We start from the raw sequence: 24,462 nt of genomic DNA, 5'->3' as shown, positions 1-24,462 counted from the left end.
ACAGTACAGTGGGTATACAGTTGATATACAGATATACAGTACAGTGGGAATACAGTTGGTATACAGATATACAGTACAGTGGGTATACAGTTGGTATACAGATATACAGTACAGTGGGAATACAGTTGATATACAGATATACAGTACAGTGGGAATACAGTTGGTATACAGATATACAATACAGTGGGTATACAGTTGATATACAGATATACAGTACAGTGGGAATACAGTTGGTATACAGATATACAGTACAGTGGGAATACAGTTGGTATACAGATATACAGTATAGTGGGAATACAGTTGATATACGGTGGATGTCCTCATGTACAGTACCAGTATAAATATATCTAAGAGAGATGAACAGAGTGCTAATGCAGTATAGTTCAGTTCAGAGATGGCTTGATGTGGTGAGCAGCATAGAGTGTATAGTCCTTTAGTCTCTATGGACCAGATGGTAGTGTACAGTTCAGAGATGGCTTGATGTGGTGAGCAGCATAGAGTATATAGTCCTTTAGTCTCTATGGGCCAGATGGTAGTGTACAGTTCAGAGATGGCTTGATGTGGTGAGCAGCGTAGAGTGTATAGTCCTTTAGTCTCTATGGACCAGATGGTAGTGTACAGTTCAGAGATGGCTTGATGTGGTGAGCAGCATAGAGTGTATAGTCCTTTAGTCTCTATGGGCCAGATGGTAGTGTACAGTTCAGAGATGGCTTGATGTGGTGAGCAGCATAGAGTGTATAGTCCTTTAGTCTCTATGGACCAGATGGTAGTGTACAGTTCAGAGATGGCTTGATGTGGTGTGCAGCATAGAGTGTATAGTCCTTTAGTCTCTATGGGCCAGATGGTAGTGTACAGTTCAGAGATGGCTTGATGTGGTGTGCAGCATAGAGTGTATAGTCCTTTAGTCTCTATGGGCCAGATGGCCAGTAGGTGAGGGCTACAGCATGGGGAAAGAAACTGTTCAGATGGGGGTCTATAACATCCAATCACATAGGTTTACAGCAGCTGACAGTTGCAACGTCATTGCTAATAATGCAAACTGCCTTATTTAGATAAAAACATAATCTCTGTACAGATGTAGGATCTTAATTTGATCACCCTGTTGCAAGAGAACTAAAACTTGTAGTGTATTTGAGTATATTTAAGCTTTAAAAAAGGTTTCTGAAGATGATCAATTCCACTTTTCTATTAAAATAAATGTTCATTAATTATAATCCACATAATAATTCAAATGTCCTGTTGCTGCAGGATTATTTTCCTGCTGTAGCAAACTGGCTAAAATTAAGATCCTACATCTGTAGCAATACCCCTCTCTTTGATGTACATGGCTATATCAGGATTGACTTTTGACCATTTGACATCTTGTATTTACTGTTGTTTAGGCTGGTTGAATGAGTTGCCTATAAAAGCTACTTCATCTGCAAGAGAACAGGCGGCTGCACCAGCGACTGTAAGAAGTTATGTGATTTCCTCATATGAACGTGAAAGTGTGTAGCCTACGCAGTTACACAATGGCTGTTTAAACTGTGGCACATATTTCTCGGTAACATTAGAAGTCGGATAAATGTGTTGATATGTAGGAAAGACGGGCAGACCCTGGTAAGGCTAAACTACAAACTATTATAAGGTTAGGTCAACTTCAGACATTCAATAGTCAGAGTAGGTTTGGCTATGATCACATATCATGCTGACAAACCTGATAGTCTCCGTTGGAAATGGTGTGTAAAATACCATGCCTAGGCTACAAGCTCTGTCCTGCTACTGGTAGGTCTATAACGTTATGGGAACTGATCTGAACAGGTTTAGGCTGGTCATCTAGGATATGTAGGCTATAGCTGAGGTATAGACCTCCATCTGTATCAGGACTAGGCTCCTGCTACTGTTAGGGCTATAACGTTATGGGAACTGATCTGAACAGGTTTAGGCTGGTCATCTAGGCTATAGCTGAGGTCAGTGGTGATTTTAGCATGTCAATCTTGGTGGGGCAAAACATAAATAAAGGGGGATGCATGCCAGCAAAGCCACTCCACAACACAACACTAAACAATACATTCATTGCACTATAACGGTGACAAACGGTGCCCACAAACTGTTAGGGCCTACATAAAGCAGAGTCCCAACAGCAGAGTCCCAACAGCAGAGTCCCAACAGCAGAGTCCCAACAGCTGCCCTATCATTTCTCTTCATTATTTATCTTCATATGACAAGGATTAAAAAGGATTTGCCTGTAGATTGTCGACCTGATTCGTGATGATGACTGCTGGCTAAGATTTTGAAAGTATGATGTTGACATGATCAGTCCAATCAAAGCTACTGTAGATATAATGTGATTTGACGTCATTTTATCTGTTGGCCAATGACCTTCTTGGATGGGCACTTCTAATATAACTCTGTGGCAGCACCCAAGGGGCTTGAATTTTCTAGCTCTACCCTTAGACTTGGCAGTGACATAGTGTCCCCATGAGTGACAGAACACTGAGCCAATCACGAAGCAACGCTCTGTATTTTCTTCTGGCTTGCCCCACCACCACAGAAAGCACTGAGCTAGGCTGAAACACCTGCATTTTGGAGCTGCCTTACTCAAGAAAACAAAAAAGAGACCATGTTTGTATGCTGCTTTATTAACTCAATGATATATATATATGTATTTTTTTTTACATTGTTAGCAAACTGATATGTGACACTTATTAATGCCACAATAACATGCCAAACAGGAAAGGCCACCTGCCCTGAATGATGGGTCACCACTTGATGAGGTATAGACCTTGATCTGCTTTACACAAAAAATTACTGTTATACATTATAACCTAGCCTACTTTAAATAATAAAAAATCTCTTAATTGTTGCAAAAAAACTTTCTGTATAGATCACTGATCCCCCCCAGATCAATCAAGCCCGTTTTAGCCCTTCTGTCTACATTCTCAGATACGTTTAGAAAAGAACAGATTCAAAAATAATAAATGGCCGACTTATAATGAATACAAATAAGTGTGTGACATGGCCATGGTGAAGAGATGTCACAACTACATATTCATGTGATTGCATTAAATCACCTGACTGTTTCGATATGTCTGTTAGTAAATGTTTTGTAAGAAATAATTAATAAATGATAACAATTCACATTCAAGAATTACTGTGTTAACTACAACCAACATGTTGGATCTCTGTTTAGGGGTCAGTGGTCTAAAATGAGTCTCTCTGGGGAGAGAGAGGAGGGGGTCCCTGCCTCTAAAATGAGTCTCTCTGGGGAGAGAGAGGAGGGGGGCCCTGCCTCTAAAATGAGTCTCTCTGGGGGACATGACACCAAAGCTAAGAGGTGAGATGTCAATTTTGTTTAAGAATGATTAAGAGTTTATTTCCTAAATGCTATTTCCACAATTTTTCACATGTTTTTTTTAATCAGAAATGGTTGCTTATGGGTACCTTCAATATTACTGTTCTCAGATGTTTATAATAATATAATATGCCATTTAGCAGACGCTTTTATCCAAAGCAACTTACAGTCATGCGTGCATACATTTTTGTGTATGTGTGGTCCCGGGGATCGAACCCACTACCTTGGCGTTACAATCGCCGTGCTCTACCAGCTGAGCTACAGAGGACCAATAGATTTTAGATGTATATCATTATTATTATTTTTATTGCAAAACGCTATATATCCATTGTTTAGCTGAAATTGAATGTTCGTATCCTGTATATTTGACTGTATTATCTGGTTGTCTCACCTAGCTATCTTAAGATGAATGCACTTACTGTAAATCGCTCTGGGTAAGAGCATCTGCTAAACAGGTGGGGCTCTGCCCTGAATGACAGGTCACCACTGCTCCAAAGCAACTACATGTTGCACAGGAACCACTGACTCGCTGCATGTTTCTATTATCAAGACACCTGCTGGTACCTCTTAACTGGTTAGTACAGCTCATGAGGTGTCCTAAATATCTGCCAACTAGGTGGGACACTTATGAATAAAGAGGCTTCATGCATAGCTTTAATTTATACCCATAAGAGTAGGACTAAAATGGCTTTATTCTCAGCACTTATACGACACATTTTCTACTCTGAGACGCTTTTTGGATATGGGCCCAGATCTCAATAAATTGTTTTAAAAAACGAATCATTTTGTTTTATATAATAAAAAATGAATATTACTAATGTACCCGACTGTAAATACTTGGTTTAGTTTATTGTGTGGCTCTGCTCATGTCCGCGTTCTGAAACTGTCCGCGTCCACGTACAGAACTGCCCGCGTCCACGTACGGTTTGGCGCCAAGCATATTGTCCAGTTACGAGTGGGCTGAGGTGATGTTGGGAAATAACGACGGAGTTCGTTACAGTGTTGAGACACCGAAGTTTATTGTTCAATTTGCTTTTTTGCTTAATGGTCAGTGACAGTATGAGTGTAGCCAGATCCTTTTCACTCGCTAGTCTTGTTTAATTGTGTGGTTCAACGGGTTCGTCATCATCCTCGAGGGACAGACGAACGACCTGCTAGCTATCCAAGCTAGTCGGTACAGCTAGCTAAGCTAGCTAATCTTTACCAGCAGCATCCTAGTTATCCTAGCTACCACTACATCATCACTGGCTGCCTGCATTTCTTGTGGACCGATGGAGCTCCCTGGTTGTTTCTTCCACCTATTAAATACCGTGGAGGGCTTCTCCCTCTCTCGTTGACGGATGCTGGCTACCTACCATCCCTCTGTCCGGTTCTCCTCTCTTCACTAGATGGACGGTAACTTTAGTGTTTAACCCCTCTGTGTCCAAGGACTGAACTTTTGAATATTATTTCCGGGGCGCCTCAAGTTACATTTTTTACAACGTTTATTTCTGATAAAATTAGTTAATTGCATCCGCCATGGAGCCCAGTTTCATAATATTACCTTCTGTCCCTGGTTATGATGTAATTGCGAAAAAACAGGCCTTATTTTAGGGTATTTTTCACCCTGCCAGCTCCTATTAGTTCTATTGAGCTCCGTGGCACCGACTCGCCTTCAGAACGTTCTATTCCCAGCCCATTGTTCTGAGTCACAATGCCAGCTTCACTATTGTTATCAATGAGACCTGCCTGCGTTAACCCTGTAGGTTTACCTCAGGTAACTTATTATTACCAAGGTTATGGCTACTTGGTGAGCATTAACCCTGTAGGTTTACCTCAGGTAACTTATTATTAACAAGGTTACGGCTACTTGGTGAGCGTTAACCCTGTAGGTTTACCTCAGGTAACTTATTATTAACAAGGTTACAGCTACTTGGTGAGTGTTAACCCTGTTGGTTTACCTCAGGTAACTTATTATTAACAAGGTTACAGCTACTTGGTGAGCATTAACCCTGTAGGTTTACCTCAGGTAACTTATTATTAACAAGGTTACGGCTACTTGGTGAGCGTTAACCCTGTAGGTTTACCTCAGGTAACTTATTATTAACAAGGTTACGGCTACTTGGTGAGCGTTAACCCTGTAGGTTTACCTCAGGTAACTTATTATTAACAAGGTTACAGCTACTTGGTGAGTGTTAACCCTGTTGGTTTACCTCAGGTAACTTATTATTAACAAGGTTACAGCTACTTGGTGAGCATTAACCCTGTAGGTTTACCTCAGGTAACTTATTATTAACAAGGTTACGGCTACTTGGTGAGCGTTAACCCTGTAGGTTTACCTCAGGTAACTTATTATTAACAAGGTTACGGCTACTTGGTGAGCGTTAACCCTGTAGGTTTACCTCAGGTAACTTATTATTAACAAGGTTACGGCTACTTGGTGAGCGCTAACCCTGTAGGTTTACCTCAGGTAACTTATTATTAACAAGGTTACGGCTACTTGGTGAGTGTTAACCCTGTAGGTTTACCTCAGGTAACTTATTATTAACAAGGTTACGGCTACTTGGTGAGCGCGCACACTGTTCACCTGAGTACATGTTGTGGTCACCTATAGTGAGGTGAGACACAGTTTTAGAGGCGATGGCTGGCGGATAGCCATCAAACATTAAACATTTTCTGATCATGGTTAACCATATTTGTTTTAAGAAAAAAAGTGTACAATCTAAACAAAACGCATGTCCCTGTCCTCTTTTTCAAGATGTGGCAGATTTAAACAGCCAGAAGACATTTTTTTATTAAGAAATAACCATTTTTTTGACGACTTGTGGTTTCTAAATGGCTGCTGGGTAATTTGATATGCATCGAAATCTTCGTTCATAGGCATCAAATTGAGCGAATGCTGCACAGGTTCACTGAGATGCAAACCAAATGGGTATAATGGGGTGATTGTTGTCTAATCGGATGGTCTAGCTAATGGATTTGTAGATCAGACGCAGTCGCTACCTCAGATTATGAGCCTAAGCCTAGCAAGTGTCATGAAGTGTCAGGTCTCTTGCAGTGGTCTAAGGCCACTAGAGATCCTGGTTCGAATCCAGACTGTTGTAGCCGGCCGCGACCTGGAGACCCGTGACTAAAAAAAAAATGTAAATGTGATGAATGAGTTATGTAGTACCCACATACGGCCACAAGGAGGAGCAAGAGTGCCATAAACCCATACTGTTTTTTGCCATATAAACACTAAACCTAACAATCAATCAAATGTATTTATAAAGCCCTTTTTACACCAGCAGATGTCACAAAGTGCTATACAGAAACTCTAACCCTACTTATAACCTATTTTAGCATTAACCGTAACCCTAATTCTAGGGTAGGGTAGCCTAGAACACTTTTAGAAACTATTTTGCTAATAATATTAACTTAGTAAATACAATTATAGTATTATTTTGTTACTCAAAACCTGTCTAAGCGTTTTGCAGTTTTTTTTTTTTTAAATTAGTTATTTTATGATATTTATTATTGCAAGGCAGAACACTTAGACACATTTGTGTTATTTTTCTAATATGGTTTGAATTGGGTGACCTAGTAACCTCTGTGTGAAAGTCCAGCAATTGCCATGGGATAGGTGGGGCAGGTTTGAGACTGATCAAAGGAATTAACAAGAAAAATACACTTTATTTTTCAGCTGCCTCACTAATGTCCGTACGTAAATTAATAACTTGTAATGCTAAATATTTCCAATAGATGGCAGCATAAGACCATGAAGCATCAGTTATAGGCTACAAGCAGCAATATGTTTGACATAAAATAGCATGCAACCAAATACTATATGTCCCATGTCTAAAATGGTCACTCATTACTTTAGTTAGCTATATATCTCGTATTAGGCCTGTGATGCTTTTGGAAGAGCAATTAAATAGTGACTATAGCAGGTGTTGAACCCCGGGTAAATAATCACTAGTCAGATGCTCCAACCTCAACCCTAGTATACATGCATTATGAAATATCTAATATTGCGATTAAACAACCTCGGAATAGATAAGACAAGAGTGCGTCTTCCAGCCGGCCAATAAATTACATCATGTAACCCTCCCGGTAAGCAAATGTACCTCAACATGCCCCTCGCTTGTGCTAGAAGGCAGAGTGCTCGCTGCCGCTGACGGCACAAGCTTTTAGGAGTAAATAACCTATAGAGTAATAATAAACATCACAGTAATGTGTTAAATGCTTTTTCAGTCGTTCCTCTTGCGTTAGCAGTGCTTCATCAGTGCCTTCCCAGAATACATTTTTTACATCAGCAGTTGTCACAAAGTGCTTATATGAAACCCAGTCTAAAACCCCAAAGAGCAAGCAATGCAGATGTAGAAGCACGGTGGCTAGGAAAAACTCCCTAGAAAGGCAGGAACCTAGGAAGAAACCTAGAGCGGAACCAGGGGGTCAACCATGTGATTCTATGCTTAGGGGAGATCTTCTGTGTTTAAAGTGACGCATGAAAAAAAAAAAGTTTCTAACGATTCACAACTTTCTACATCTAACGACGCTGTTCTACAGAGTTCTATAGAGTTCTATAGAGTTCTACAGAGTTCTACAGAGTTCTACAGAGTTCTATAGAGTTCTACAGAGTTCTACAGAGTTCTATAGAGTTCTATAGAGTTCTATAGAGTTCTATAGAGTTCTAAAGAGTTCTACAGAGTTCTACAGAGTTCTACAGAGTTCTATAGAGTTCTATAGATATGAGCGTTTTCAAGTGCAACGTTAATAACAACGTTTTTTTTAACCAGCTCAGAGATTTAACAATGTTCCTACGAATGTTCTATCAATAAACTTAGCCTTAAGATTCTTTTGTATAAGAACATCTGCTAAATGACAAAAATGTAATGTTTTACGTACAGATCTCATATTACTGTATTGAATTTTGTACATTTGGACAGATTTTTGTTTAAAAATGTAGTTATTTGTTACATTTGACTGTGTAAAACCTAGCAGTACTACTTATTTCTCTGAGAGTGAGGAAGATATATTATTACTCTGTAAAACCTAGCAGTACTACTTATTTCTCTGAGAGTGAGGCAGATATATATAGCATTTTGCAAAAAAACATGATTATTTGTCTGTCTGAAATAAAACCATCAAGTGATAGATTTTAAACAAATACATGTCTGTCGTTGAACAATCCCATGCCATGATTAGATAGTGAAAAAACCAAAAGTCCAATCAAGCAGGAGAGACCAGCCTCCCCTGTACCCAGCTGTGTGTCCATGAAGAGTGACAAGTCTATGAATCTTCCTATAGTGTTTAGAGAGGGAGACTTTTCTAGTGAACAAAGGTAAGAAGAACTCAGGGGTCATGGTCAGTGAGTTAAACAACACTGTCTTTAGTCATTTCTCCTCTCCCATTTTCCCATTTCTTTTTGTTGTTTTCATAATCCATAGGCTAAACCTTTTTTCCATTTTCATGGAAACAATATTAAACTAACACAACATTCCCTCCCTGTGTGTGTGTGTGTGTGTGTGTCTGTGTGTGTGTCTGTGTGTGTGTGTGTGTGTGTGTGTGTGTGTGTGTGTGTGTGTGTGTGTGTGTGTGTGCACTCCCTGGATGAGGAGATGTAATCTCATGTTTTGTCCACAGAAACCAACAGGAGAGATCAGAGTCAGAGATTCTCAGTGGTCAGTCTTCCCAGAGTCATCAAACAGACCTGGACTCCATATTCAGTGTATGTGGTCCTGTTATGTACATTTGTTTTTGTTTACCTCAAGTAAAGTTGATCTGTCAATCATTCATTCATGTGTTAATGAGAAGGCATTTAGTCTCTTGCATAACTTATTTACTTGATTTATTTCAGTTGCTTGAAGAGAATATTATGACATTTGTGAAGAACGAGCTGAAGATGTTCAAGAGGATTCTTAGTCCAGAACTCCCAGAAGGCTTTGAGAGTCAGAAGCAGGATAAGGAAGTGGTGGATGCTGAAGATGAGAAGCAGGAGAGCAGTGCCAGAGAGGGGGCTCTGAAGATCACACTGCACGTCCTGAGGAAAATGAACCAGAAGGAGCTTGCTGACACACTGGAGAAAAGTAAGAGCTGTCTGCTTCATGTTGAATGCTGTTTTAGAACATTTAAAAGCTGTAGCTAAAGTACAGCTAAAGTAGCTGTGTAACTCAATGATATTGTAGCAGCCTTAACACAACACCTAGTGACCTCATCAAGTAGCAGCAGGGATGTGGGTTGGTGATTAATTTAGACAGAGAGAGAGAGAGAGAGAGAATACCAATAATGATATAAATCAGTCACACCAGTGTGTAATGCATTATGAAAACATTTACACATTTATACAAACAGTTAAGAGAATACATGATTACAATTTAAACTTTATAAGACAGTCTTAGAATACTGTAGGCATTAAAACAGATGTAATATTAATATCCTCTGTGTTATTTCTAGATTCAGATGAGCTTGCTGTGATTTGCCAACGTGAACTCAAATCTAATCTAAAGAAGAAGTTTCAATGTGTATTTGAGGGGATCGCTAAACAAGGAAACCCAACACTTCTCAATAAGATCTACACAGAGCTCTACATCACAGAGGGTGGAACAGGAGAGGTCAATAATGAACATGAGCTGAGACAGATTGAGACAACAACCAGGAAACAAGCAAGACCAGAGACTGCAGTCAAATGTAACGACATCTTCAAACCCTTAACTGGACAAGACAAACTTATCAGAACTGTGCTGACAAAGGGAGTCGCTGGCATTGGAAAAACAGTCTCTGTGCAGAAGTTCATTCTGGACTGGGCTGAAGGAAAAGCAAATCAGGATGTCCAATTTGTATTTTCATTCCCTTTTCGGGAGCTGAATTTGATGAAAGAGGAAAAACACACTTTCGTTGAACTTCTCAATCACTTCTCAATGGAAACCAAAGAATCAAGAATCTCCAACTACGACAAGTACAAAGTTCTGTTCATCTTTGATGGTCTGGATGAGTGCCGACTGCCCCTAGACTTCCAGAAGAACAAGATATGTTGTGACGTCACAGAGTCAACCTCAGTGGATGTTCTGCTGACAAATCTCATCAAGGGAAATCTGCTTCCCTCTGCTCTCCTCTGGATAACTACCCGACCTGCAGCAGCCAATAAGATCCCTTCTGTGTGTGTTGACCAGGTGACAGAGGTACGAGGGTTCAATGACCCACAGAAGGAGGAGTACTTCAGGAAGAGATTCAGTGATGAGGACCTGGCCAGCAGAATCATCTCACACATAAAGACATCAAGGAGCCTCCACATCATGTGCCACATTCCAGTCTTCTGTTGGATTTCTGCAACAGTCCTTGAACACATGTTGAGTACAGACAAGACAGAAGAGATGCCCAAGACTCTGACTGAGATGTTCATACACCTTGTGGTGTTTCATACCAAACAGAAGAATGAAAAGTATCTCGGGAAAGAAGAGACAGGTCCACACTGGAATAAACACTGCATTCTGTCACTGGGAAAACTGGCTTTTCAACAGCTTGTTGAGGGCAATCTGATTTTCTATGAAGAAGACCTGAAAGAGGCTGGCATTGATGTCAATGAAGCCTCAGTGTACTCAGGATTGTGCACACAGCTCTTTAAAGAGGAATGTGGGCTGTACCAGGACAAGGTGTACTGCTTCGTGCATCTGAGCATTCAGGAGTTTCTGGCTGCTGTATATGTGTTCCTCTCATTCATCAACAACAATGACAATCTAATGGCTAAGCCTCAATCAACGTCCATGAACTTTTTTGCACTGTTCAGAGACAAGCCTGAAGTTACTTTCTACAAGAGTGCTGTGGATAAAGCCTTACAAAGTGAGACAGGAAACCTGGACCTTTTCCTCCGCTTCCTTCTGGGCCTCTCACTGGAGTCCAATCAGAAGCACTTACGAGGTCTACTGACAAAGACAAGAAGCAACTCACAGAGCCATGAAGAAACAGTCAAGTACATCAAGGAGAAGATCAGGGAGAATCCCTCTCCAGAGAGGTGCATCAATCTGTTCCACTGTCTGAATGAACTGAATGACCATTCTCTAGTGGAGGAGATCCAAAGCTACCTGAGATCAGGAAGTCTCTCAGAAGAAGAACTGTCACCTGCACAGTGGTCAGCTCTGGTCTTTGTGTTGCTGACTTCAGAAAAGGAGCTGGATGTGTTTGACCTGAAGAAATACTCCAGAACAGAGGAAGGTCTTCTGAGGCTGCTGCCAGTGGTCAAAGCCTCCAGAGCTGCTCTGTGAGTACATAAAATGACATTTAAGTACTAATCATCAGGAAGAAATATTAAGTTTAGAGAAAAATATGTATTATTATATGTATATAATATTCTATTGAAAAACATATTGAATAAATGCATTGATTTTCACATTAGTATAACAATATGACCATACAATTCTTGTCACGCCCTGGCTCTGGGGACTCTTAAATATTGAGCAAGGGTGTGTAGTTTCTATGTTGTATTTTCTATGTTTGTTCTAGATCGTGTAATTCTATGTTGGCCGGTTGGTTCCCAATCAGACGCAGCTGTGGCTCGTTGTCTCTGATTGGGAACCATACTTAGGCAGCCTGTTTTCACTGGTCATTGTGGGATCTTGTTCTGTATAGGTATATATATAGTCATATATATATATATATTCTGTATGTGGTGGTGAACCTTTAGACTTCACGTATTGTTTTTGTGGTATATGTTAAAGTACTAATTAAAAGATGTACGTTTATCACGCTGCGCCTTGGTCCGTTTCTAATAACGATCGTGACAATTCTAGGAGACGGAAGATGAATATATACAGTGGGGAAAAAAAGTATTTAGTCAGCCACCAATTGTGCAAGTTCTCCCACTTAAAAAGATGAGAGAGACCTGTAATTTTCATCATAGGTACACGTCAACTATGACAGACAAAATGAGAAAAAAAAATCCAGAAAATCACATTGTAGGATTTTTAATGAATTTATTTGCAAATTATGGTGGAAAATAAGTATTTGGTCAATAACAAAAGTTTCTCAATACTTTGTTGTATACCCTTTGTTGGCAATGACACAGGTCAAACGTTTTCTGTAAGTCTTCACAAGGTTTTCACACACTGTTGCTGGTATTTTGGCCCATTCCTCCATGCAGATCTCCTCTAGAGCAGTGATGTTTTGGGGCTGTCGCTGGGCAACACGGACTTTCAACTCCCTCCAAAGATTTTCTATGGGGTTGAGATCTGGAGACTGGCTAGGCCACTCCAGGACCTTGAAATGCTTCTTACGAAGCCACTCCTTCGTTGCCCGGGCGGTGTGTTTGGGATCATTGTCATGCTGAAAGACCCAGCCACGTTTCATCTTCAATACCCTTGCTGATGGAAGGAGGTTTTCACTCAAAATCTCACGATACATGGCCCCATTCATTCTTTCCTTTACACGGATCAATCGTCCTGGTCCCTTTGCAGAAAAACAGCCCCAAAGCATGATGTTTCCACCCCCATGCTTCACAGTAGGTATGGTGTTCTTTGGATGCAACTCAGCATTCTTTGTCCTCCAAACACGACGAGTTGAGTTTTTACCAAAAAGTTCTATTTTGGTTTCATCTGACCATATGACATTCTCCCAATCCTCTTCTGGATCATCCAAATGCACTCTAGCAAACTTCAGACGGGCCTGGACATGTACTGGCTTAAGCAGGGGGACACGTCTGGCACTGCAGGATTTGAGTCCCTGGCGGCGTAGTGTGTTAGTGATGGTAGGCTTTGTTACTTTGGTCCCAGCTCTCTGCAGGTCATTCACTAGGTCCCCCGTGTGGTTCTGGGATTTTTGCTCACCGTTCTTGTGATCATTTTGACCCCACGGGGTGAGATCTTGCGTGGAGCCCCAGATCGAGGGAGATTATCAGTGGTCTTATATGTCTTCCATTTCCTAATAATTGCTCCCACCGTTGATTTCTTCAAACCAAGCTGCTTACCTATTGCAGATTCAGTCTTCCCAGCCTGGTGCAGGTCTACAATTGTGTTTCTGGTGTCCTTTGACAGCTCTTTGGTCTTGGCCATAGTGGAGTTTGGAGTGTGACTGTTTGAGGTTGTGGACAGGTGTCTTTTATACTGATAACAAGTTCAAACAGGTGCCATTAATACAGGTAACGAGTGGAGGACAGAGGAGCCTCTTAAAGAAGAAGTTACAGGTCTGTGAGAGCCAGAAATCTTGCTTGTTTGTAGGTGACCAAATACTTATTTTCCACCATAATTTGCAAATAAAATCATTAGAAATCCTACAATGTGATTTTCTGGATTTTCTTTTCTCAATTTGTCTGTCATAGTTGACGTGTACCTATGATGAAAATTACAGGCCTCTCTCATCTTTTTAAGTGGGAGAACTTGCACAATTGGTGGCTGACTAAATACTTTTTTTCCCCACTGTATGTTGTTTGAGAGAATAAACAAAATGCATCTGCCATTGTCCTTCTACACTACTGGTTAAATTAACAGTGTGTTTGTGAAATCATGATGATCTCTTTGCAGGCTGTCAGGCTGTCTAGTCACAGAGGAAGGCTGTGCTTCTCTGGTCTCAGCTCTGAAGTCAAACCCCTCACACCTGAGAGAGCTGGATCTGAGTAGCAATGACCTGAAGGATTCAGGAGTGAAGCTGCTCTCTGCTGGACTGGGGAATCCCCACTGTAAACTGGAGACTCTGAGGTCAGTATTCCTGTAGTTGGTCAACAAGTGATAACTGTTCACCAGATCCACATGTGTTTACCAGGCACACATAGTCCACACCATATGTGTTTGGACAGTGAAGCTTACAGTTTTACATTTGGTGCTATGCTCCAGCATTTTGGATTTCAGATAGAATGTCATATTAGGCGACAGTACAGAATGTCACCTTTTATTTGAGGGTATTTTCATACATATCTGTGTTACTGTTTAGAAATGAAAGCACTTTATGTGTCTAGTTCTTCCATTTGAAAAAGTATTCATAATTTGGACATATTCACTTATATTGTATTAAAGTAGTCATAAGTTTAGTATTTGGTCCCATATTCCTTACCTGCAGTGATTACATCAAGCCTGTGATTCTACAAACTTGTTGAATGCATTTGCAGTTTGTCTTGGTTGTGTTTTGGATGATGTTTTTCCTAATAGAAACTGAATGGTGAATAATGTCCTGTCATTTTGGAGTCACTTCACTTGTATTGTCAGTAAGAATAGGAGATGTTTCTGAACACTTCTACATTCATGTGGATGCTACCATGATTATGAATAATCATGAATGAATCGTGAATGATGATGAATGAGAAAGTTACAGAGGAACAAGGATCATACCCCCTCTGTTATTGGTAATGGTGAGAGGTTAGCATGTTTTGTTGTAGCCTCTGTAACTTTCTCATTCATTATTATTCATGATTCATTCATAATTGTTCTTAATCATGGCATCATAAAGATTAATTTAGTAGTGTTTAGAAACATGTTATTGTGACACTCTGGCTCTAGGACTTTTGTATGTGAGCTAGAGTGTATGTTGTTTTGTTGGGGATTTGGGTGTTTTTCTATGTTGGTAGTTCTGTCGGGTGTATTTCTATGTTTGCAGGTCTGGGGGTTGTTTTTCTAGGTGGTTGTATGTTGTAGTCAATGACTCCCAATCGGAGGTAACGAGTGTCAGCTGTCGGCTCGTTATCTCTGATTGGGAGCCATATTTAAACTGTCAGTTTTCACCTTTGTTTTGTGGGTTATTGTTCCGTGTTCAGTCGTGTCACTGAGGACTTCATTATCGTCATTTGTTGTTTTTTCGTGGTTGCTTTATTAATAAAGTCATCATGTTCACTCCACGCGCTGCGTATTGGTCCGCTTCTTCAGACGATCGTGACAGAATAACCCACCGTAAAGGAACCAAGCAGCGCGTCCAGGAACAAAGGGTCTGGACATGGAAGGAACTGGTGGAAGGAAAAGGGTCCTGGACTTGGGAGGAGATCCTCGATGGGATGGATCGCCGTCCTTGGAGCGAGACGGTGGAGAGGCGACGGCGAGAGGAGCAACGGCATCAGCAGGGCCATCATCGTCGGAAGGACGAGAGGCAACCCCAAGAAATTTTTGGGGGGGGGCACATGGCTTGGGCGACGGAGCAGCAGGAGGCTGCCACAAGGCAGAGCCAGAGGGCTGCCAGGTTAAGGGGGCTGACGGAGGCAGAGAAGGGACGGATTCAGTGGGCTACCAGGTCAAGGGGGCTACTGGGTAAAGCAGGGAAGGAAGGTGTTGAGGCACGGCGTGAGGTACTGGGGTGTGTAACCAGTTCGGTCCGGCCCGTTCCTAGTCCCGAGGTGCAGCCAGTAGTGTGTGTTCCCCGTACGGTACGGCCTGTTCCGGTCCCTCGCACTAAGTGTAAGGTGCGCGTCGCCAGCCCGGTTCGGCCTGTTCCTGCCATACGCACCAAGTATGCGGTGCGCGTCGCCAGCTCAGCCCGGCCTGTTCCTACTCCACGCACCAGGGATACGGTGCGCTTCGCCAGCCCAGCCCGGCCTGTTCCTACTCCACGCACCAGGGATACGGTGCGCTTCGCCAGCCCAGCCCGGCCTGTTCCTACTCCACGCACCAGGGATACGGTGCGCTTCGCCAGCCCGGCCCGGCCTGTTCCGGCCACTCGCACCAGGGATACGGTGCGCGTCGCCAGCCCCGCCCGGCCTGTTCCTGCTCTCCGCACTAGGCGTGAGGTGAGTCCCCAGGGTCCAGCATGCCCTGTTCCGGCTCCCCGCACTAGGCGTTATGGGAGTCCCCAGGGTCCAGCATGCCCTGTTCCGACTCTCCGCACTAGCCCTGAGATGCGTGTCCTCAGCCCGGTACCTCCAGTTCCGGCACCACGCATCAGGCCTAAGGTGCGTCCCCAGGGCCAAGCATGCCCTGTTGCTGCTTCCCGCACTAGCCCTGAGATGCGTGTCCTCAGCCCGGTACCTCCAGTTCCGGCACCACGCATCAGGCCTACGGTGCGTCCCCAGGGCCAAGCATGCCCTGTTGCTGCTTCCCGCACTAGCCCTGAGATGCGTGTCCTCAGCCCGGTACCTCCAGTTCCGGCACCACGCATCAGGCCTACGGTGCGTCCCCAGGGTCCAGCATGCCCTGTTGCTTCTCCCCGCACTAGCCCTGAGATGCGTGTCCTCAGCCCGGTACCTCCTGTTCCGGCACCATGCACCAGGCCTACGATGCGCCTCAGACGGCCAGAGTCTGCCGTCTGCCCAACGGGGCCTGAACTGCCCGTCTGCCCAAAGCCTGCAAAGCCGCCCGTCTGCCATGAGCCATCAGAGCCGTCCGCCAGACCGGAGCCGCTAGAGCCTTCCGCCAGACAGGATCAGCCAGAGCCTTCCGCCAGACAGGATCAGCCAGAGCCTTATGCCAGACAGGATCAGCCAGAGCCTTCTGCCAGACAGGATCAGCCAGAGCCTTCTGCCAGACAGGATCAGCCAGAGCCTTCCGCCAGACAGGATCAGCCAGATCCGTCAGTCGGCCATGAGCAGCCAGATCCGTCAGCCAGCCATGAGCAGCCAGATCCGTCAGCCAGCCATGAGCAGCCAGATCCGTCAGCCAGCCATGAGCAGCCAGATCCGTCAGCCAGCCATGAGCCGTCCAGCCAGGATCCGCCAGAGCCGTCCAGCCGGGATCCGCCAGAGCCGTCCAGCCGGGATCCGCCAGAGCCGTCCAGCCGGGATCCGCCAGAGCCGTCCAGCCAGGATCCGCCAGCCAGCCAGGATCCGCCAGAGCCAGCCAGCCAGGATCCGCCATTTAGTCAGGTGCTGCCCCTTAGCTCGGTGTTGCTCCTTATCCTGGTGCTGTTCCTTATCCTGGTGCTGTCCCTTAGCCTGGTACTGCCCCTTAGTCCGGTACTGCCCCTTAGTCCGGTACTGCCCCGTAGTCCGGTGCTGCCCCTTAGTCCGGTGCTGCCCCTTAGCCCGGTGCTGCCCCTTGTTCCGGTGCTGCCCCTTATCCCGGTGCTGCCCCTTATCCCGGTGCTGCCCCTTAGGCCGATGCTGCCCCTTAGTCCGGTGTTGCCCCTTAGTCCAGGTGGGGTTGGTTGGAGGGTGGTCATTGGGAGGAGGCTACCGAAGCAGGTTGTGACTGTGGTGGGGTGGGGATCACGACCGGGGCCAGAGCCGCCACCGTGGACAGACGCCCACCCAGACCCTCCCCTAGTCCTGATGTTGGTGCGCCCGGAGTTCGCACCTTTAGGGGGGGGTACTGTGACACTCTGGCTCTAGGACTTTTGTATGTGAGCTAGAGTGTATGTTGTTTTGTTGGGGATTTGGGTGTTTTTCTATGTTGGTAGTTCTGTCGGGTGTATTTCTATGTTTGCAGGTCTGGGGGTTGTTTTTCTAGGTGGTTGTATGTTGTAGTCAATGACTCCCAATCGGAGGTAACGAGTGTCAGCTGTCGGCTCGTTATCTCTGATTGGGAGCCATATTTAAACTGTCAGTTTTCACCTTTGTTTTGTGGGTTATTGTTCCGTGTTCAGTCGTGTCACTGAGGACTTCATTATCGTCATTTGTTGTTTTTTCGTGGTTGCTTTATTAATAAAGTCATCATGTTCACTCCACGCGCTGCGTATTGGTCCGCTTCTTCAGACGATCGTGACAGTTATCTACTCACTTAGACAGAAAATTACTCCAGTCATCATCCACCATTCAGTTACTATCGGGCAAAACAACCCAAAACACAACCAAAACAAACTGCAAATGAATCCAACGAGTTTGGGACCAAATACTCAACTTTTGACTACTTTAATACACTATAAGTGAATTGGTCAGAATACTTATGACTTCTTCAAATAGGGGGACTAGATACATAAAGTGCTTTCATTTCTAAATGGTGAAACAGATATGTATTCAAATACCCTCAAATAAAAGGTGACATTATATACTGTCACCTCATATGAAACATTTGATCTCAAATCCAAAATGTTGGAGTACAGAGCCACATTTAAAATGTTAGTTTCACTGTCAAAATAGATATGGTGTGGACTGGATACTCAATACAATCTAAATCTGATACCTCACTGTCTGTCTTTTGACTGATACTGCTTTTAAACTGCTCTGGTCAGTCTACTCAAATATTTGTACTTTATATTTTTCTCTCTACAAGCAATACTTTGATCATTTTTAATGAGGATACGTTTATAAATAGATATGGCAGGTTTCAGGACACTGATATATCTGAATATGTTGAAAAAATATACTGCCACTATTTTCACCACCAAAGAATAGCAGTGTGGTTTTAATATGATTTGACTCTTTACAGGCTGTCAGGCTGTCTAGTCACAGAGGAAGGCTGTGCTTCTCTGGTATCAGCTCTGAAGTCAAACCCCTCACACCTGAGAGAGCTGGATCTGAGTAACAATGACCTGAAGGATTCAGGAGTGAAGCTGCTCTCTGCTGGACTGGGGAATCCCCACTGTAAACTGGAGACTCTGAGGTCAGTATTCCTGTAGTTGGTCAACAAGTGATAACTGTTCACCAGAGCCACATGTGTTTACCAGGCACACATAGTCCACACCATATGTGTTTGGACAGTGAAGCTTACAGTTTTAAATTTGGTGCTATGCTCCAGCATTTTGGATTTGAGATAGAATGTTTCATATTAGGCAACAGTACAGAATGTCACCTTTTATTTGAGGATATTTTCATACATATCTGTGTTACTGTTTAGAAATGAAAACACTTTATGTATCTAGTTCTCCCATTTGAAAAAGTCATAATAATTTGGACATATTAACTTATATTGTATTGAAGTAGTCATAAGTTTAGTATTTGGTCCCATATTCCTTACCTGCAGTGATTACATCAAGCCTGTGATTCTACAAACTTGTTGAATGCATTTGCAGTTTGTCTTGGTTGTGTTTTGGATGATGTTTTTCCCAATAGAAACTGAATGGTGAATAATGTCCTGTCATTTTGGAGTCACTTCACTGGTATTGTCAGTAAGAATAGAAGATGTTTCTGAACACATCTACATCCATGTGGATGCTACCATAATTATGAATAATCATGAATGAATCGTGAATGATGATGATGAATGAGAAAGTTACAGAGGAACAAGGATCATACCCCCTCTGTTATTGGTAATGGTGAGAGGTTAGCATGTTTTGTTGTAGCCTCTGTAACTCTCTCACTCATTATTATTCATGATTCATTCATGATTTTTCTTAATCATGGCATCATCAGGATTCATTCAGTAATGTTTAGAAACATGTTATCTACCCACTTAGACAGAAGATTACTCCAGTCATCATCCACCATTCAGTTACTATTGGACAAAACATAACCCAAAACACAACCAAAACAAACTGCAAATGTAACCAACGAGTTTACAACCAAATACTCAACTTTTGACAACTTTAATGAATTATAAGTGAAATGGTCAGAATACTTATGACTTCTTCAAATAGGGGACTAGATACATAAAGTGCTTTCATTTCTAAACGGTGAAACAGATATGTATTAAAATACCCTCAAATAAAAGGTGACATTATATACTGTCACCTCATATGAAACATTTGATCTCAAATCCAAAATGCTGGAGTATAGAGCCACATTTAAAATGTTATCTTTGTCAAAATAGATATGATGTGGACTGTATACTCAATACAATCTAAATCTGATACCTCACTGTCTGTCTTTTGACTGATACTGCTTTTTAAACTGCTCTGGTCAGTCTACTCAAATATTCGTACTATACATGTTTCTCTCTACAATCAATATATGATCATTTCTAATAATGAAACATTCATTAATTTACTAATAGATATGGCAGGTTTCAGGACACTGATATATCTGAATATGTTGAAAAAATATACTGCCACTATTTTCACCACCAAAGAATAGCAGTGTGGTTTTAATATGATTTGACTCTTTGCAGGCTGTCAGGCTGTCTAGTCACAGAGGAAGGCTGTGCTTCTCTGGCCTCAGCTCTGAAGTCAAACCCCTCACACCTGAGAGAGCTGGATCTGAGTAACAATGACCTGAAGGATTCAGGAGTGAATCTGCTCTCTGCTGGACTGGGGAATCCCCACTGTAAACTGGAGACTCTGAGGTCAGTATTCCTGTAGTTGGTCAACAAGTGATAACTGTTCACCAGATCCACATGTGTTTACCAGGCACACATAGTCCACACCATATGTGTTTGGACAGTGAAGCTTACAGTTTTACATTTGGTGCTATGATCCAGCATTTTGGATTTGAGATATAATGCTTCATATCAGGCAACAGTACAAAATGTCACCTTTTATTTGATGTTAATGGCGAGAGGTTAGCATGTTTTGTTGTAGCCTCTGTAACTTTCTCATTCATTATTATTCATGATTCATTCATGATCTTTCTCAATCATGGCATCATCAGGATTAATTTAGTAGTGTTTAGAAACATGTTATCTACTCACTTAGACAGAAGATTACTCCAGTCATCATCCACCATTCAGTTACTATTGGACAAAACATAACCCAAAACACAACCAAAACAAACTGCAAATGTAACCAACGAGTTTGAGACCAAATACTAAACTTTTGACTATTTTTCTACACTATAAGTTAATTGGTCAGAATACTTATGACTTCATCAAATGGGGGGACTAGATACATAAAGTGCTTTCATTTCTAAACGGTGAAACAGATATGTATTAAAATACCCTAAAATAAAAGGTGACATTATATACTGTCACCTCATATGAAACATTTGATCTCAAATCCACAATGCTGGAGTATAGAGCCACATTTAAAATGTTATCTTTGTCAAAATAGATATGGTGTGGACTGTATACTCAATACAATCTAAATCTGATACCTCACTGTCTGTCTTTTGACTGATACTGCTTTTTAAACTGCTCTGGTCAGTCTACTCAAATATTCGTACTATACATGTTTCTCTCTACAATCAATATATGATCATTTCTAATAATGAAACATTCATTAATTTATTACCGTATTTTCCGCACTATAAGGCGCACCGGATTATAAGGCGCACCTTCAATGAATGGCCTATTTTAGAACTGTTTTCATATATAGGGCGCACCGGATTATAAGGCGCATATAATAGAAGATACTGTAGTCAAACGAATTGACTGGGGTTGCGTTATGCATCCACTAGATGGAGCTGTGCTAAAAGGAATGTCAACAAAACAGTCAGATAAAGTCAAACTTTATTAAGCGTTCTGACAACTCCGTTCACTCCCATGGTAATGTTGTTCAAACGTTAATGTGCATATTAACAATATCTCCCAGCCTTGCTCACTCTTCTCCCAAACGTGGAGGGGAACCTTTCCCTGATTCAGTAAACACGTAGTAAAAGAAACAGTCTGATACCACTAAATCAAACGTTAGTGCATAACTCAACATTGTTCAGTTACATATAACACGTAAAACTCACTTTTTCAGTTCATTCACCATCCACGAACCCCTCGAATTCTTCATCTTCAGTGTCCGAATTGAACAGTTGGGCGACTACGGCATCCAACCTGCCCGGCTCCCTCTCGTCATTATCCGAGTCAGTGTCGCTGCTGTTGCCTGGCAGTTCAGAGATTATTCCTGCCTTCGTGAAAGCTTTGACCACAGTTGAGACCGATATATCAGCCCAGGCATCCACGATCCATTGGCAGATAGTGGCGTAAGTCGCCCGGCGCTGTCTCCCCGTCTTGGTGAACGTGTGTTCGCCTTCTGTCATCCACTGCTCCCACGCAGCTCGCAGTCTAGCTTTGAACGCCCTGTTGACACCAATATCTAGCGGCTGCAGTTCTTTAGTTAATCCACCCGGAATGACGGCAAGCTCCGAATTAGTTTGCTTCACTTGTTTTTTGACAGCATCGGTGATATGGGCGCGCATTGAGTCGTAGATCAATAGGGACGGAGCTGTGTGGAAAAAGCCACCCGGTCTCTTGACGTACATTTCTCTCAGCCACTCACTCATCTTTTCCTCATCCACCCATCCCTTCGGGCTAGCTTTGATGACGACGCCGGCTGGAAAGTTTTCTTTTGGCAAGGTCTTCCTCTTGAAAATAATCATGGGTGGAAGTTTCTGGCCATTAGCCTGGCAGGCGAGAACTACAGTGAAGGATGACTTCTCATTGCCTGTGGTGCGTACAGACACCGTACTGGTCCCCGTTTTCTCCACAGTGCGGTTCACGGGAATATCAAAGGTGAGTGGAACCTCGTCCATGTTGGTGATGTGCTCTGGCCGGATCTTCTTTTCAGTGATCTTCTTTTTGCAGTATGCGCGGAAAGTGACCAGCTTTTCTTGGTAATCTTTTGGCAGTTGCTGCGAGACGGTAGTTTGTGTGCGGATGGAGAGATTACGTCTTTTCATAAAACGAAAGCACCAAGAAGGACCGCCTCGAAATTCATCGATTGTCATGTCCCGTGCTAGCGCTGTTGCCTTCATTCGAATAGTGACTGTAGAGACGCTTCTACTTGCTGCTCTCTGTTCAACAACCCACTGTTCGAGTTTGTCCTCTAACTGTGGCCATCTCGCTTTGTTCCCTCGGAAACTCTGTTTAGTCTTCTTTACTTGGCGCAGGTCATCTTCTTGCTTCGTCCACTTCCGTACCATTGATTCATTAATGTTGAATTCTCTCGCTGCTGCTCTATTCCCATATTCTACTGCATGACCGACAGCCTTGAGCTTGAACTCTGCATCGTAAGCGTGTCTCTACCGTAATGCTGCAAGTGGTGCGGCTTTGTAGTTTACCAGTCGTACTGAAACATTTCATTATTATTAAATTGTTTTTATTGGTTTTTCATACTGAAACATTTTGACAGAGCACCTTGAGCGCCGTGTACAACCAGTATGGATCAACCAATTAACCAATTGATCCATATATAAGGCGCTCCGGATTATAAGGCGCACTGTCGTTTTTTGAGAAAATTAAAGGCTTTTAAGTGCGCCTTATAGTGCGGAAAATACGGTAATAGATATGGCAGGTTTCAGGACACTGGTATAAATGAAAATGTTGAAAAAATATACTGCCACTATTTTCACCACCAAAGAATAACAGTGTGGTTTTAATATGATTTGACTCTTTGCAGGCTGTCAGGCTGTCTAGTCACAGAGGAAGGCTGTGCTTCTCTGGTCTCAGCTCTGAAGTCAAACCCCTCACACCTGAGAGAGCTGGATCTGAGTAACAATGACCTGAAGGATTCAGGAGTGAAGCTGCTCTCTGCTGGACTGGGGAATCCCCACTGTAAACTGGAGACTCTGAGGTCAGTATTCCTGTAGTTGGTCAACAAGTGATAACTGTTCACCAGATCCACATGTGTTTACCAGGCACACATAGTCCACACCATATGTGTTTGGACAGTGAAGCTTACAGTTTTACATTTGGTGCTATGCTCCATCATTTTGGATTTGAGATAGAATGTTTCATATTAGGCGACAGTACAGAATGTCACCTTTTATTTGAGGTTTTTCATACATATCTGTTTTTCCGTTTAGATAGGAAAGCACTTTATGTGTCTAGTTCTCCCATTTGAAGAAGTCGTAATTATTTGGACAAATTCATTTAGTCAAAAGTTTAGTATTTGGTCCGATATTCCTTACCTGCAGTGATTACATCAAGCTTGTGATTCTACAAACTTGTTGAATGCATTTGCAGTTTGTCTTGGTTGTATTTTGGATGATGTTTTTCCTAATAGAAACTGAATGGTGAATAATGTCCTGTCATTTTGGAGTCACTTCACTTGTATTGTCAGTAAGAATAGAAGATGTTTCTGAACACTTCTACATTCATGTGGATGCTACTATGATTATGAATAATCATGAATGAATCGTGAATGATGATGAATGAGAAAGTTACAGAGGAACAAGGATCATACCCCCTCTGTTATTGGTAATGGTGAGAGGTTAGCATGTTTTGTTGTAGCCTCTGTAACTTTCTCACTCATTATTATTCATGATTCATTCATGATTTTTCTTAATCATGTCATCAGGATTAATTTAGTAGTGTTTAGAAACATGTTATCTACTCACTTAGACAGAAAATTACTCCAGTCATCATCCACCATTCAGTTACTATCGGGCAAAACATAACCCAAAACACAACCAAAACAAACTGCAAATGCAACCAACGAGTTTGGGACCAAATACTCAACTTTTGACTACTTTAATACACTATAAGTGAATTGGTCAGAATACTTATGACTTCTTCAAATGGGGGGACTAG

At 42.5% G+C, this 24,462-nt stretch overlaps 1 protein-coding gene across 1 annotated transcript in view; it reads left to right on the top strand.

Annotated features, from left to right (window-relative positions):
- Window positions 1-3,215: 3,215 nt before the first annotated feature.
- Window positions 3,216-24,462, top strand: part of LOC311116444 (NLR family CARD domain-containing protein 3-like) — a gene marked incomplete at its 3' end in the record, with an annotated part of 25,325 nt that continues 4,078 nt past the window's right edge. The window contains exons 1-7 of the mRNA XM_084191529.1: window positions 3,216-3,316; window positions 8,520-8,636; window positions 8,939-9,023; window positions 9,153-9,332; window positions 9,760-11,549; window positions 13,804-13,969; window positions 18,563-18,732. Of these exons, the coding sequence (XP_084047655.1) occupies window positions 3,234-3,316; window positions 8,520-8,636; window positions 8,939-9,023; window positions 9,153-9,332; window positions 9,760-11,549; window positions 13,804-13,969; window positions 18,563-18,732 (2,591 nt within the window). The 5' untranslated portion in view covers window positions 3,216-3,233. The remainder of the gene's footprint in view (window positions 3,317-8,519; window positions 8,637-8,938; window positions 9,024-9,152; window positions 9,333-9,759; window positions 11,550-13,803; window positions 13,970-18,562; window positions 18,733-24,462) is intronic.

This window comes from Coregonus lavaretus, assembly GCF_964263955.1.
Source record: "Coregonus lavaretus genome assembly, contig: HAP1_SCAFFOLD_960, whole genome shotgun sequence".
Taxonomy (NCBI): domain Eukaryota; kingdom Metazoa; phylum Chordata; class Actinopteri; order Salmoniformes; family Salmonidae; genus Coregonus; species Coregonus lavaretus.
Note: the sequence above shows the minus strand (reverse complement) of the source record. Positions and strands in the feature narration are given on the sequence as shown.